Genomic DNA, 16662 nt, shown 5'->3' on the forward strand with positions numbered 1-16662 from the left:
AAAATGGTCGGCCAAATCCTGTGTTGGCAGGTTCCTGTGTCCGACCAATTTTGTGGTACCACGTGAGAGCTACAATTTACCTCATCGAAAAATAGAATGAAACAAACGGATTATAATAGCTAAAATAAGCCTGTTGACGTATGTCTTGGTCGGCCTCACCTTAACCTGGCAGTTTTTGCAGTCCGACCAAATTTATGAAAAAATCATCAAATTTTTTTTATCGAAAAATCGTATGAAACTTGTATGGTACGATAGCTGCCTTTGAGTACAGTAAAAAAAAAGTGGTTGGCCAAATCCTGTGTTGGCAGGTTCCTGTGTCCGACCAATTTAGTGGTACCACGTAAGAGCTACAATTTACCTCATCGAAAAATAGAATGAAACAAACGGATTATAATAGCTAAAATAAGCCTGTTGACGTACGTCTTGGTCGGCCTCACCTTAACCTGGCAGTTTTTGCAGTCCGACCAAATTTATAAAAAAATCATCAAATTTTTTTTATCGAAAAATCGTATGAAACTTGTATGGTACGATAGCTGCCTTTGAGGACAGTAAAAAAAAGTGATCGGCCAAATCCTGTGTTTGCAGGTTCCTCTGTCCGACCAATTTTGTGGTACCACGTGAGAGCTACAATTTACCTCATCGAAAAATAGAATGAAACAAACGGATTATAATAGCTAAAATAAGCCTGTTGACGTATGTCTTGGTCGGCCTTACCTTAACCTGGCAGTTTTTGCAGTCCGACCAAATTTATGAAAAAATCATCAAAATTTTTTTATCGAAATGTCGTATGAAACTTGTATGGTACGATAGCTGCCTTTGAGGACAGTAATAAAAAAATGGTCGGCCAAATCCTGTGTTTGCAGGTTCCTGTGTCCGACCAATTTTGTGGTACCACGTGAGAGCTACAATTTACCTCATCGAAAAATAGAATGAAACAAACGGATTATAATAGCTAAAATAAGCCTGTTGACGTATGTCTTGGTCGGCCTCACCTTAACCTGGCAGTTTTTGCAGTCCGACCAAATTTATGAAAAAATCATCAATTTTTTTTTATCGAAAAATCGTATGAAACTTGTATGGTACGATAGCTGCCTTTGAGTACAGTAAAAAAAAAGTGGTTGGCCAAATCCTGTGTTGGCAGGTTCCTGTGTCCGACCAATTTTGTGGTACCACGTAAGAGCTACAATTTACCTCATCGAAAAATAGAATGAAACAAACGGATTATAATAGCTAAAATAAGCCTGTTGACGTACGTCTTGGTCGGCCTCACCTTAACCTGGCAGTTTTTGCAGTCCGACCAAATTTATAAAAAAATCATCAAATTTTTTTTATCGAAAAATCGTATGAATCTTGTATGGTACGATAGCTGCCTTTGAGGACAGTAAAAAAAAGTGATCGGCCAAATCCTGTGTTGGCAGGTTCCTCTGTCCGACCAATTTTGTGGTACCACGTGAGAGCTACAATTTACCTCATCGAAAAATAGAATGAAACAAACGGATTATAATAGCTAAAATAAGCCTGTTGACGTATGTCTTGGTCGGCCTTACCTTAACCTGGCAGTTTTTGCAGTCCGACCAAATTTATGAAAAAATCATCAAAAAATTTATATCGAAAAATCGTATGAAACTTGTATGGTACGATAGCTGCCTTTGAGGACAGTAAAAAAAAATGGTCGGCCAAATCCTGTGTTGGCAGGTTCCTGTCTCCGACCAATTTTGTGGTACCACGTGAGAGTTATAATTTACCACATCGAAAAATAGAATGAAACAAACGGATTATAATAGCTAAAATAACCCTGTTGACGTATGGCTTGTTACGGGCGGCTTTCATAAATTCAATGTGGCAGTGTGCGGCAGAATCCACTTGCATCAAATTTGATGCAACACATTGTGGCTGGACATTAAGAGATGAAATGTATAAGATCAAATGGTTTGAAGGACACATAACGCCTTTGCGAGTCGAAGAAATAACAATAAGATAATCACTTAATATATGTGAGGTTATCTTGTGTATTTTTATTTATTTATATTTATTGAGAAGTTCAACAGCGTTTACATTAAATAATATACAAAAAACATGAGAACTTATAGCATAGCCAATAACAGAACTTCCTGTAATTTATACATAATAAAAAATCATCTGTGGGTAGACTTGTAACTTGTGCTGTACAAGAATCGTAAATATAACTTAATTTGTAAGTCTTTAAGGTACAAGGAAAAAAAGAAAAAAATAATAATAACTGTTAACTGGAAAAAAAATCCTAAAATAGTAGGTATAGCTCTAATTTTGCGTAAACAATAAATAAAAAGTAGTAAAATATAAATACATACAGTACCTACATAAACGAGCGAATCTATTAGTTTGTATGCATTTATTGGAATTTATGTGTTCGTGTGTGTGTGTGTGTGTGTGTGTGTGTGTGTGTGTGTGTGTGTGTGTGTGTGTGTGTGGTGGGTGGGTGTATGTGTGTAAGTGGGTGTGATAGTGCGTGACTACCAGGAAAGTTGCTTTGCAATTTGTGATTTGAAAACACGTCTGGAGGAGAAGAAAGGGTCAATGTTTTGGAACGATTTATTATAGGTACGTGCGATTCTACTCAGAATTTAATAGAATAGAATTTTGGCCATAATTGGTACGATGACAGGGAATATGGAATAGTGTGGTGTGACGAGTTCGGCGCGTGGGAGCGCGGAGCCCTAACTGTGACAGCAATCCAACGCAGTCTAGATGCCCGTTGAGAACATCGTGGAGGAACATTTTACCATTTATTTAAATTTTGGAAGGATCACGTGCAGTTTTTCCTCTTATATTACAAGTGTTCGATTGAAAACTAAGCTTTGGTGTATACCTGGATCACCTGCACGTACAAGAAGGCGTTTCATATACGCCCGCCCATCAGATAGGTACACAAAGTCATGATGCGTATGGAATACAGCATGTGTGGTCCTATTCTAGCTGTCACGTGGTATCACAAATTTGGTCGGACTGCAAAAACTGCCAGGCTACGGTGAGGCCGACCAAGCCATACGTCAACAGGTTTATTTTAGGTATAATCCGTTTGTTTCATTCTATTTTTCGATGAGGTAAATTGTAGCTCTCACGTGGTACCACAAAATTGGTCGGACACAGGAACCTGCCAACACAGGATTTGGCCAACCACTTTTTTATTACTGTCCTCAAAGGCAGCTATCGTACCATACAAGTTTCACACGATTTTTCGTTAAAATTTTTTTGATGATTTTTTTATAAATTTGGCCGGACTGCAAAAACTGCCAGGTTAAGGTGAGGCCGACCAAGACATACGTCAACAGGCTTATTTAAGCTATTATAATCCGTTTGTTTCATTCTATTTTTCGATGAGGTAAATTGTAGCTCTCACGTGGTACCACAAAATTGGTCGGACACAGGAACCTGCAAACACAGGATTTGGCCGACCACTTTTTTTTTACTGTCCTCAAAGGCAGCTATCGTACCATACAAGTTTCATACGATTTTTCGATAAAAAAATTTTGATGATTTTTTCATAAATTTGGTCGGACTGCAAAAACTGCCAGGTTAAGGTGAGGCCGACCAAGACATACGTCAACAGGCTTATTTTAGCTATTATAATCCGTTTGTTTCATTCTATTTTTCGATGAGGTAAATTGTAGCTCTCACGTGGTACCACAAAATTGGTCGGACAGAGGAACCTGCCAACACAGGATTTGGCCGACCACTTTTTTTTTACTGTCCTCAAAGGCAGCTATCTTACCATACAAGTTTCATACGATTTTTCGATAAAAATTTTTTGATGTTTTTTTTATAAATTTGGTCGGACTGCAAAAACTGCCAGGTTAAGGTGAGGCCGACCAAGACATACGTCAACAGGCTTATTTTAGCTATTATAATCCGTTTGTTTCATTCTATTTTTCGATGAGGTAAATTGTAGCTCTTACGTGGTACCACAAAATTGGTCGGACACAGGAACCTGCCAACACAGGATTTGGCCGACCACTTTTTTTTTACTGTTCTCAAAGGCAGCTATCGTACCATACAAGTTTCATACGATTTTTCGATAAAAAAATTTTGATGATTTTTTTATAAATCTGGTCGGACTGCAAAAACTGCCAGGTTAAGGTGAGGCCGACCAAGACATACGTCGACAGGCTTATTTTAGCTATTATAATCCGTTTGTTTCATTCTATTTTTCGATGAGGTAAATTGTAGCTCTCACGTGACCCAATAAATCTGGTCGGACTGCAAAAACTGCCAGGCTAAGGTGAGGCCGGCCACTTTTTTTTTACTGTCCTCAAGGTCAGGTATCCTACCATACAAGTTTCATTCTATTTTTCGATGAGGTTTTTTTTGATGAATTTTTGTCCAACGTTTTTGCCATTTGTACAAAATCTGCCAGGTTAAGCCTAGGCCGACCAAGTGCGTTGGAATCTACTAAATGTCAGGTACCTCTACAGGGTAGGTATATTCTATTTTTTGATGAGGTTTGTTTCATGCAGCCGGCTCCCGGACTAATATTAGCTTGTTTACTTACTGTTAATGGTTGTTAACAGCAGCACCGGTAATTTTAGACACATTTCATGAATTAATTGAGAGAGCCATTCTGCAAAATCTACGTAGACTTTGTTGGACCACCAATGCTATTTATTCTCATGACTTACCGATATTATTCTGGTTGTTGACAGCGGCAGCAGCGACAGCATCCTCATACCTCTGCGCCAGCCACTCCCTGAGTTCAGCGGCCCGCGCCATCCCGGCGTCGCGCAGGCGCGGATCTGCGACAAGCATCAGGGGCTCACCTACCGGCAAACAACTAGCTTGGACACAAGCGGTGACATGACGTGTTGGGTGATAACGATTTAACGATAAAATGAGGAATGGGACAGCTAGTTCAAATCAGTTACTTTTCTCAATATATTGTACGAAATATTATAAAGATTGGATACTGTGATGTTTGCTTAATATGACCACCACCAGCTTTGTTAAGTTTTTTACGACAAAAAATCGTTAATCTAGACACGCGGCAGCGTGTCAAGCCAAGTTCAAGCAAAGGAACTGGCTAGCCAGCGCCAAGTGTAATATTACACGAACCACTTGGTGCCACTTTTGACCCTTCTATAACTCAAAACATCTTTAACGTAAACACATAAAACTACGTGTGTTTAATTATATCCATAAGGACATTTAGAAGCCCAAATTTCATGAAGCTAGCTCAAACGGTTATAAAGATATGAAGGTCAAAAAGTCGTAAATTTTAAGACTGACTGACAGACTTATAGTACCTATTCCTAACCTACTTCCAGATGACCTAGAAGGATGAAATTTGGAATCCAGCTCGGTTATTGTGTGCAAGCGTAGGAAAAAATCTAAAAACAAAAAAAAGTTAATAAATAGGGGGGTCCCCATACAAATTTCTTTTTTATTGTGACTGACATATAGTACCTAAACCTAACCGACTCCCAGATGACCTAGAAGGATGAAATTTGGAATCCAGCTCGGTAATTGTGTGTAAGCGTAGGAAAAAATCTAAAAATAAAAAAAGTTAAAAAATAGGGGGGGTCCCCATACAAAAAACCTGTAATACGCGCTAAACAACCGGCCAACGGTGTGTCGTTGGCGGCGCGCGGCACCACATAATTAATACAAAGAACAGAAGTAATAAAAAACATGCAGCGGAAACACAAGAAAAAACATTAAATCTCAATACCTGCCTAGTTTTCTTTACAAAAAGTATTGATATCCCATCAAAAACATAAATGTAAAAAAGGAGAGCCAAGTTCAATACAAAAGTTATGCTTGGCTGTGGGGTTCGCCGCAAAAAGAATGAAGATCTAAATGAATGCCAAGTTCTATGCAAAATCCAAATATGTATTTATAGGAACAAAATAACATTATAAACAAGTATTAAACTCTATTTCTTTGCTTTATTGGATACCTATAACAATTGCTGTTATTTAAAAAAAATGTGAGATCTTAAAGTAGGTTAGATTTGGCTTGGCCAGTTTTTATTAGAATTACAAAATATATATGTTGAATAACTTTATAAAATGACTGATGTAATGAAAACTGGCCAAGTCAAATCTAACCTGCTTTAAGAACTCGCATTTTTTTTAAATAACAGCAATTGTTATAGGTATCCAATAAAGCAAAGAAATAGAGTTTAATACTTGTTTATAATGTTATTTTGTTCCTATAAATACATATTTGGATTTTGCATAGAACTTGGCACTCATTTAGATTTTCATTCTTTTTGCGGCGAACCCCACAGCCAAGCATAATTTTTGTATTGAACTTGGCTCTCCTTTTTTACATTTATGTTTTTGATGGGATAAAACAAACATAAACCAGAGTTTGTTTGGTATTGTGATAAATAATTTATTTTGGATTCAGTTCTGACATTGTCTGTTAAATTATTCTATCGTTACCCAAAATAAAACCAAAAATTTATCCAAGTATGCGTTATCCAAAATAAAACCAAAAATTTGGGCATTGCTCTGGTTAGGATGCCATTTAGTGCCTTGTTTATAAGGATTAAGGGGATTTTCCAAATACATCAAGACATTCATAAGAATTAGAAAATTAAAATATAAGAACAACAATAGTGTCTCTAACATGCTTTTAGTCTTATTAATTACGTTCTGAGCATGTATGATGGAAATAATCTAAAGCCTCATCTCCATATCGCGCGGCAAACGGCATTGGGTTGGCTCGCGAGCCAACTCGATAGCTCGCGCGGCAGCCCGGTATCCAATGCGCGCGAGCGCGAGCCAATGTTCGATGGTTTGCCGCGCGATATGGAGACAGGGCTTAACATTTATGAAGCCAAGAATTTTCAGTTATTGAGAACAAAACTTTTGTTTCAATGAAATTGCGACAAGACAAGACAAGAATGCGCCACACCCAGCCGGGGACATGCCCGCTCCGGTCAAACCGGCATACCAGGGGACGAAATTTGTGGGGAGTGACACGCTCTGGGATGGGAGAGGGATAGAATCAGCCGGCTATGCAGCCTCAAGCCAATATTGGAAATTAGGAGGGGTAGGTTATGTCGTCGAAGGAGATATTTAAAAATCCCACATTTAAAAGTACAATGCAATATTCTCCTATTGTATTTATTTGAGAAGATTTGTACCTACCTAGTTTTTATTAGGGTTCCGTACCCAAAGGGTAAAACGGGACCCTATTACTAAGACTTCGCTGTCCGTCCGTCCGTCCGTCTGTCACCAGGCTGTATCTCACGAACCGTGATAGCTAGACAGTTGAAATTTTCACAGATGATGTATTTCTGTTGCCGCTATAACAACAAATACTAAAAACAGAATAAAATAAAGATTTAAATGGGGCTCCCATACAACAAACGTGATTTTTGACCAAAGTTAAGCAACGTCGGGAGTGGTCAGTACTTTTGTTTTTTTTTTTGCATTATGATACGGAACCCTTCGTGCGCGAATCCGACTCGCACTTGCCCGGTTTTTCAATTTAATTCCAAAATGAAACAGATGGTGTATTATACAATAGCTGAGCTAACTACATGAAGTTAAACTACTACCCAACTATAGCCAAAATTAATAAGGTCATAAATAGACCTAGGAATCCGCCGGGCAAATTGTAAATTAAGACTTTATGTTTGGCACTTATAGTACTATTTACAACAAAATTTAGGCTGTTTTAAAATGATTTGGCACTTAAAAACTAATTTTTAACTATTTTGTTGTAATTAGTACAATAAAAATAAAATAAAAATAAAATAAAATAAAAAATGTTTTATTGCCACAACTAACAAAAAAGAAAAAGATAATACACGAGAGAAAAACAAAATATACTTCATTTCACAAGGACGTTAAATATACAATACATGCACAAAAATTTGTGGTATAGGCAATGGGTACCAATCTCAGCTTTTTGCTAGATATATACCCAGCGCTGATTTTCAGACGGGTCCCTTTTTTTGACAGGGACAGGGATAAGTGCACAAACATAAAGTCTTAATTCACAATTTGCCCCTCGGATTCCTATGTCTGGTCATAAATCTAGCAGAATATTAAAATAGAAAAGTAAAAATGTCCTCACCAATATTGAGGTTGTCCCCGATCTTCTCCTTAGCATTGAGAAGGGTTGTGGTGAACTGGTTCCATTGCTTCTCATCTGGTAGCAGCTCATTCACCCATCCCATGTCGGGTAGGCCATCCTTCCATTCTATGTATTTCTGTAAAGAAGATAAGTGTATGTCATATTCTAGGAGGATTCATAGCTAAAAACAAAATCTAGCAATATAATATTAAAACCTTTCGCGTTTCGAACACATATTAACTCACATTTGTAAAATAAATAAAGAAAATAAATATAGGTAATAAAATAAATTTGCGATAGACCCGTCTGTAAATGTGAGTTCAAATCTAGCAATCTTTATGTGTCTTCCAAAAGCCTTTTTTTATATAGACTTTTATTTCCACAATTTTTTAAAATTTTACATTACAAATTACTTAAGATTAGTTTTAATTATTTGTGGTCCCTGTTAGGGTAAAAGCCAAAAGCCTTTAGCATTTCTAATTGTATCTTAATTGCTAGCTTAATTGTAAATTTCAATATTTATTGTTTTTTTTTTAACCAGTGTGTGTTTACAATAAATAATAAATTGTATCTTGTCTTTAATAAATTTTTCTTTCTTTACTATGTCATGGAAAGTTTGCAATAAATTTTCTGAAAAACATGGTGATCACAAGACTTTAGTTATGCCTTAGAGTAGGGACTCTAGCTAAACTCTTTGATTTAGAAGACAGAATTTGTAGATCCAATTAATAAATTTGTATAGATAGGACATGAAAAGAAACAATTTATGATAGTAAGATACTTAGGGCATACTGAAAATTCTTGGACTGGCCACTTAGAAAAAATAAGTCTTCTCATATACACCGTGAAATTTTAGTGGTAGTTGTTTTCCCGCGGCAGGGCGATTTGCTATCGGTAGTACTTTCGAATTATGATTGACAAACTTATAAATAAACTGTTTTCCAAAAAAAAAACTTACAAAAAAATAACATAAACTCGAACAAGCGAAAAACAATCGTAACACGCTAAAACTGCAAGTCGACGACAGTTCCCGATATTATTATTATTTGTATGTCTTTGCCACATCTCAGGACCATGGGGTCCCGGACCTTTGGGAGGCGTACGTGGGGCCGAAGCCAACAGCGCAGAGGCCCTTTAAGACACTTTAATCTAAAAGCAAGGGATACACGTGGCGGATACCATCCCCGAACGCACAATGTGATACATCAAGAGATGGTCCCCGCCAGGTGCAAAGACTATTGCAGTGCAGCACTTTTGTGCTGCGATGGGAACTAAGGTCATGGGCTATAGATTTGAAAGTTGGATGGACTGGATAATGGGCTATGGGAGAGACTAGCGGACACCTGCCGTGACAATCAGTCTCAAAATTGTATAAGACAGGTGGTGACTCGCCAACTCATTGAGTGGGCCCCGCAATGGCCGCACGCACAGTGCGACAACAGGGCAACACTTTGGAGCGGCTGTGAGGTTGTTGAGAGGTGAGTCTGCGGTAGCCAGATCCCGGTAATCCGTTCAAGGGCCGCCGGCGTTATGACATTTTACACTTCCAACCTGGAGCATAGGTCCCGCTCTTGCGACTCCACTCTGGCCGGCCAATCAAGGCAAGCACAGAGGCGAGGGCCAGATGACAGGGCCGTCTGGAATAGGGGTTCGCGGTGTCGCCACTCACCGTCAGCTCGCCACAGGCTGCCCCCGCGGGGTTATTATTATTATTATTGTGTAAGCAGGCAGGCAGTTGTGACAACTGATATTGCCTGTATCCAGTAATCATTAATAGTTATCGTTGACAAGTAGATGTATTGATGTGTCTGTCTAATTTATTTTTAAATTGGTTCACATTTTGTGCTGAAACCACATCTTCGGGGAGTTTGTTCCAAGATATTGTAAACAGATAAACAAGCACATGTTACTTTTTTAAACTGTGTAACAGGCTAGAGTGCTTTACTGTTTGACAACTGAAATTAAAATTTACTTAGACTGTTCCTTCACGATTAACAGTTGAAATAAAACCTTTTTATTAGTTTGATGATTGCCCTTACGTTGTGTCAACTTTCGTAAATCGAATAATTACATCCTCTTCGCTTATTAAACTAATGTGATAACAGATCCTGTCATTGTCATCACTGCTATTTCTAGTAAAATGGATCGACATTACGAATATTCTAATTTAGAGTACGTCGCGATGGTGCAGCTATACGGTAGGGCTAACTACGACTCCCACGCCGCCCGGCGACTTTACGCGAAACGGGACTATGTACAGTCGCTGCGTCTTCGGGGGATTTTAAACCCCCAAGTTCCACACGGACGAACAATTGTCGCCGCAACACAGCGGCTGCTTAACCACGGGCAGTTTCAAACGCCAGCACATGCACAGGGCAGAGGTGATTGTGTATTGAACGTGGCGGATTGCAGTACAAACAATTATTGCGGTATCGGGAAGTTTAAGTGTTTGTTTAAGTTTTTGATCATTAAAAGCTTGATCTTAACTTGTTATGTTTACTTTTAAGGATCTGCAAATTAACTGCACGTAAACTGTGTGAAGGAAAAATAAATGGAACTACTTTTTAGGTTATTTTGTTTCATTCACTCAAAAGAATTAGGTAGGTACTACTGCAGTGCTACTACTGGTGTTAGGTCACTTATGAGTTTTGTTCGACACATTTATAAATCTGGCATTTCTTAACATTATTTAAAAAAAAGATTACACTTCGACTGTATATCGATAGCAGAATCATTTCACTGCGGGAAAACAACCACTAAAATTTCACGGTGTATAAGAATCCAGAAACTTTCAGTATGGCCCACATATTATCTACAAGTACGTATATGCAATACAAGTGCAATAAACATGTTTATGATCTATAAAACTGTACCTACCTTATTTAACGTCATTCCTCCACCCACGGCGCCTCCGAGCACCAGATATCTGATCTTCAGGAGCCCCCTGACCGCCCGGGCCACCAGCATGCCATACTTCCTCTTCTGAACATGGCTGGTGTCTACAGGCTTCCGGAGAAGCAAGCTGCGCCCCGTCCATACCGAGAACGCGACGGCACGCTTGTCCACACAAGACCATACTGGCGACTTCGTAAATGATGATCTGAAAATTAAGAAAATTGTTGTTAAATAGTTTGTAAAAATAACTTCAAGGTGACAGGTAATAGAACAGGTTAGAGGTTACCTTATGCGATTGTGAAGTATTCTCGACATAGTTTACGTAATTCTGTTGTATAGCTTAAACATAAATATGTTTTTAAAGGGCGATTCTTATTTCATAACCTCCAACTCCGGTGCTTGTAAAAATAATAATCACGTAACAATCAAAAACACTTCAGCGGTATATATATTCAATTACATCTGGTAAATACTACACAATCAGCTTGTAAATCATTATTAAATCACTTCATATTTTGAAAATCTGACAATTTGCGGACTTCAAAAGACCACTTCGATTTCATTTTGGATTTTGCGTTTTGTTGTTGCTCGAGCTCAAAAAGTTTGACAGTTCTAAACCTTATGAAATTTAGTTTTAAGTAGCAGTATCTTGCCGTGTTCATACAAAATATATAATAAAACCAATTTGAATAAAAATTATAAATAACTTTCATACAAAAAAGTCAAAATAAAGCAACACTGTTTTAATAAATGTCTGTTTCACATCTGTTTCACGATATTTTTTTCAGCGCAGTAACACTGCGTTTCGTCTAGACAAACGTCAAAAATGGACTGAAATTTTCTGCAGTGTTCACAGTAATTTACGTAAAAAATAAGCATCTATAAAAAGGAATTAGTCATTTATTAGTAGGCAACGAGTGATAAAAAGACAGTTTTTGTGTCCAGTGCGAAAGGAACGGTGACAAGTGTTGTAATGTCCTTATTTTTCTGATGCGAGTCACATCGATATTTTGATTTCTGTGAGTATATCCTTGGTTTTCGTCGAGTGAGTGTAATTTTGAGCGGAGCGGGGTTTTTTGTGTTAATTAGCGTTGCAGAGAGTGATGCACGATGATATCACGGCCGGTTCCTTGAACCCTGGTGGGACATGATGTAATTTTACGACTCCGAGACGCACGTAGGGTTTCCTTCGATTGGTGTGTGTTATTTTTAGCCTTAGAGTACTACGCGCATGTCGGCGTCTGTTTGTTTGTGCGTTTTAATATTCTGTTTACAGTGTGGTCCTTTCATGTCAATGTTTGTGGAGTAAACTGCCATTGAAATGGACTTGCTATGGGGGCTTTTTGTGGAGCCATGTTTATACGAAGTGGAAGCTAGTTTCTGGTATAAAGACATCGTTTTGATGTTTGTTTAGTGATAAAAATTGTTCCCTATATTCCTTATCAGTTGCAAAGCTCCCATGTAAATAACAACCAATATCTGATAGGACAAATACACATTTTATGTGTCTGAAACCTGAAAAATCCTTGAATTTAATAAACATCTTTACAAAGTAATAAAAAAGTTTTTTCTAGAATAATACATTTAAGTCTGATTTGATAAATTAATTACTGACTGAATAAGGATGTAGTAATTTTGTACTTAGAAGAAATATCAACTAATGAAAATCACAAACTTTAAAATAAAAGAATCTCCTGCCCACCAGCCTGGCATAGCCAACTAAGTTACCTAGACTAAGTCTTAGCAATCAGTTTTTTTCATGTCTGAAATTGTCAATGAGAATATTATTTCCAGTAAATCAATGGAATTGGACATTGATAAATACAAATGTTACTCATCAGGAAATGAAACATAGTATTGTATCTAAAGCAGTGGTTCTTAACCTTTTCAGTCCGGTCACCCCTATGTCTAACTAGGGAACCTGATTTTACCCCTCCTCCCAATGGTAATAAAAAATAAAACGTGTACGTTTGTTGTATTGTTATATTAGGTTAGCTTATTACCCCCGTAAAATACCAGTTTTACCCCCACGGGGGTAATTACCCCCAGGTTAAGAACCACTGATCTAAAGCAATGTTACAGTCAGCAGCAGAAGTTGCCAATGATTTTGACATGACTTTATTATTAAGAGAATAAGGGTGTGTCAAGGTAATTTTGAACACCTCGCCCGCTTAGCAAGTTCTGCTGCTGACTGTACAAAAATGTTCCATTACTACAATACTTCTGCATTCAATGGAGAACCTTATTAAAATGACCTTAATTAATCATTGCTATAAAAGGGCACTTTGTGTAAGTGACTATGCATATTTCATGCATTTTACCAAAGACAATGACTCTTAATATCATGGTAGTAAAGTCTAATTTTCGGTAAAGTAGCATTTTGTTAATGCAAGGAAGGTAACTGTTATACCTGATAACCAGAGCTCGGCAGGGGTGAGCCATTTTGACGTCACTTATGTCAAGTATAGATATTAATATAGATACACCTTAGAAAGAAATATTAAAATAAAACTTCTTCTAAGAAGAAGAAGAAAATAAAACTTTATTAATTATAATTAAACTAAAATAACAATGCCTTATGTAGGTACAAACAAACTTTAATAGTAGCATATGGATGGATATAAATATTATTTGAAGAGGTTTACTAAAAAAGCTTGCTATAAAATTCATTTGATTTAATGGCGATGTAAAGATCGTAGCGGAAAGGCAGCCTAAATAAAATAATATCTTTAGTTATTAAATTACACCACATATACCATCGAATGACACGGCATGTCTATGTTGTGCAAACTCTGAAAACAGCTCACCCCCGCCGAGCTCTGCTGATAACATTGTGTTTTAAAATCCCAGATTACATAGGAGCAGTATTAGATAGCCTACTGATGCCCAAAATGACCTGTGCCTCTACTATCAGTTGGCAGAGTATTTTTCACTTACTTTCAGTGAATAAACGTGCCGTGTGTCACGTTTTACGTTTCTTTACGGTCTTATGTACCTAACTTCACTCCACTCCAAACGATGTTGTCCCTTTCTAAGTATACTATAAAACAGAGCAAGAGTTATATCGGAGTTTTATACAGCGCCTCTAGGATTCACCTATAGAACTAAATAACAAAATTGACACATTTTCTCACGTCTACGTAATTTACTATCTATGCATCTCGCTCTCGCAAATTAGTGCAAGTGAGATGCACAGAAAGTAATGTTACATATACTGATGGTAGCCGTGAATATGGAGGGTAGAGATAAGGAGAATCCTTTATGACTTTATGAGAAAATTCCTTTATGGGAGAATATTTGCAAAAAGTGGGCACGCTGTCAGCTATTATAATTTTTCTAAATCTCTCTAGAGTAGCGAAAAAAAGAAAACCCATAAACCTAGTTTTTCATTGTATCAATACCGTACTAAAAATCATGGAGAATGGAAGATACTCGTATTTACAAGTGGAAAAACGTTTTCTCTTTTTGTATGGACGATTACGTAGTATACTTCCCTCTTAAGGTTTTTGACGGACACTTTTTCATTATTAATTACATGGAGATTGTATTCCTTACCTCTACCATCCACTAAGAGCATTTAGAAGGGACATGTCATCGCTGTCATTTTCTCTACAAAACAGTCTGCCGATTTTTGCGGGGGAGGGGACGTCAAATGTATTGCTATTTCTACATGATTTGTACGTAACGTACAAATAGCCATGTCAGTCCATACAAAAGTTTGCACAATTGTGTTTTTCGGCAGAGGGGTAAGTAATAATGTCAACAAAAAAATAAAGAGTATACCTACGAGACTACTACGACTATGATATTTGATTTATTCGGTTGTCAATATAAAACAAATGTAGGTGTTCTTTCTTCCCGTATGAGACGCCATTACTATGTAGTTTTGCTTGAGATTAATAAACATTACCTATATGGTGTTAAAACAAGCTTTTCTTTCCTGCTTGGAACCCTAATCCTAAATCCTAACAGTAAGCACTCAATGGCCACTCCAGTTATTAAATGCTCTAAGACCAATTTTGTCACTTTGTTACTGACTCAACCTTCATTCTACAATTTTTTAAAGATTTGACGTTGCCATAGTTACGAAAATAATAAACACATCAATGTTAGTAAACAATGTATAAATTAAAATATATTGTATTTAAGACAAAAATTGCAAAATATGATAATTACGTAAACATCATTAATAATCGAGTTAAAATTATGACTTTGCATGTTAAAAAATAGGAAGCAAAGTATACGGCGCGATTATACAGGCTACTTTTGGCTACATATTTATTACGTTTGATGAAAATAGTACACACATGAGAAGAAATCTTAAAATATTAAAATAGGTATGTATTATAATGGTCCGCTTCAGTCCGCACCGCCTACTGCTAAGTAACATTATCTAATAGAGTGTGCGGAAAGAGAAGAGTCGTGAAATTTAGGGGAGCCCATACATTATACCTACGACTCTTCTCTTTCCGCTCAGACCCTACGACCTACGTATGACCTTAATAGCGATCTTAATTTTATAGTACCTATATGATCTCGAGTATATTTCAGTGCCAAGCGCCCCATTTCCAATACAAAATGAACCCACGCAGCGGGTTTTTGGCAATAAATGTGTTTTAAATTTTCAGATTCTGAACCACCAGCAAAAGTTTTTGAAGAAGATTTTATATTTCCTGTTACCAAGTTGACATGAAAAACGAGTACCTACCAAACACAATAATTTGAACAACGGAAAATAAAATAATACTTACTTAGTAAAGAAAAATAAATAAACTCACAGAACATTTGTATGTTTTATTTTATTTAAGATAATAATGCTTAATAAAATACATAGCAATTCTTGTGTAAATATTCTTACTATGTGTTATGTGCACCCAGGAACAAAAACAGCAACATGTCTATGTACCGCTCCTTGTATTGAGCCTTAATTCTTAAAACATGATGCAATCCGGGTTTTCAGGGAAATGTTGTTTTCAATCAGCTTCTTGCCTAAAATCAAAAACTGCTCGTAAGCAATGTGATTTTCGCAAATGTAGCAGTAGAAATATGAAAATATGATGTCAAGTATAACTCATTACCTTTGTACTAAATCAGCCTTTTATCGAACTATTAATTGATTTATCCCTTAAAGTTTTGCTTGAAGTTCACATACTGTTATAAATTTATACATATTACGTTGAAAATTGCATTAATATTCGTGAAAAGTCTGCGTATTTGTTGTGTTTACAAGTTGACAGAAATGTCACGTTGGAAACGCACGTATTTTTCCATAACATCTGTCACGTTTACTCGCGTAAAGTATTTACGCAGAATAATTCTGGCTCAGTTTTCATTATATAATTAGAAAGAGACCGTTTTAGGTGTGAAGTTAGGCAAGTATGGAATACTCGCGTAAAAACGTTTGTAACTCTTGGTACAAATTGAAATTTTTAGTTCTTTACGTGACCGGTAGAGGCACTGTACAATTACTCCATACATTTTCCTTAACTTTCTCACTATCTTCACTTCTCACTGTCATTCACGGAACTCATAGTAGAGCTACTGAGCACAACTTTATTGTTAAAAGTGTAAGAGCATGTGTAGATCATTTTGATCAACTCACCCGCTAAACACTTCTGTTGCTGACTGTATACTTGAGAATTCAAAGCTGCACTCTATGACATTCTTTATAGAATTTTATATTTTTTAAAACCACATGCTCAG

The 16662-nt window shown here is 37.0% G+C and overlaps 1 protein-coding gene across 4 annotated transcripts in view; it reads right to left on the reverse strand.

Annotated features, from left to right (window-relative positions):
- LOC134676006 (dynamin-like 120 kDa protein, mitochondrial) overlaps nt 1–11542 on the reverse strand; it is a 42306-nt gene extending 30764 nt beyond the window's left edge. For 3 of the 4 annotated variants that reach the window (XR_010099861.1, XM_063534316.1, XM_063534315.1), the window contains exons 1-4: nt 11246–11542; nt 10942–11164; nt 8065–8200; nt 4656–4793 (exon numbers count right to left, since the gene is read on the reverse strand). Coding sequence is in view for 3 of the 4 variants with exons in the window: in XM_063534316.1 (XP_063390386.1) it covers nt 4656–4793; nt 8065–8200; nt 10942–11164; nt 11246–11274 (526 nt within the window). In the remaining variant the exon portion in view is untranslated. The remainder of the gene's footprint in view (nt 1–4655; nt 4794–8064; nt 8201–10941; nt 11165–11245) is intronic. The other variant, XM_063534317.1, reaches the window with a different exon arrangement.
- Between the last annotated feature and the right edge of the window lie 5120 nt (nt 11543–16662).

This window comes from Cydia fagiglandana, chromosome 23 (genome assembly GCF_963556715.1).
Source record: "Cydia fagiglandana chromosome 23, ilCydFagi1.1, whole genome shotgun sequence".
NCBI lineage: Eukaryota > Metazoa > Arthropoda > Insecta > Lepidoptera > Tortricidae > Cydia > Cydia fagiglandana.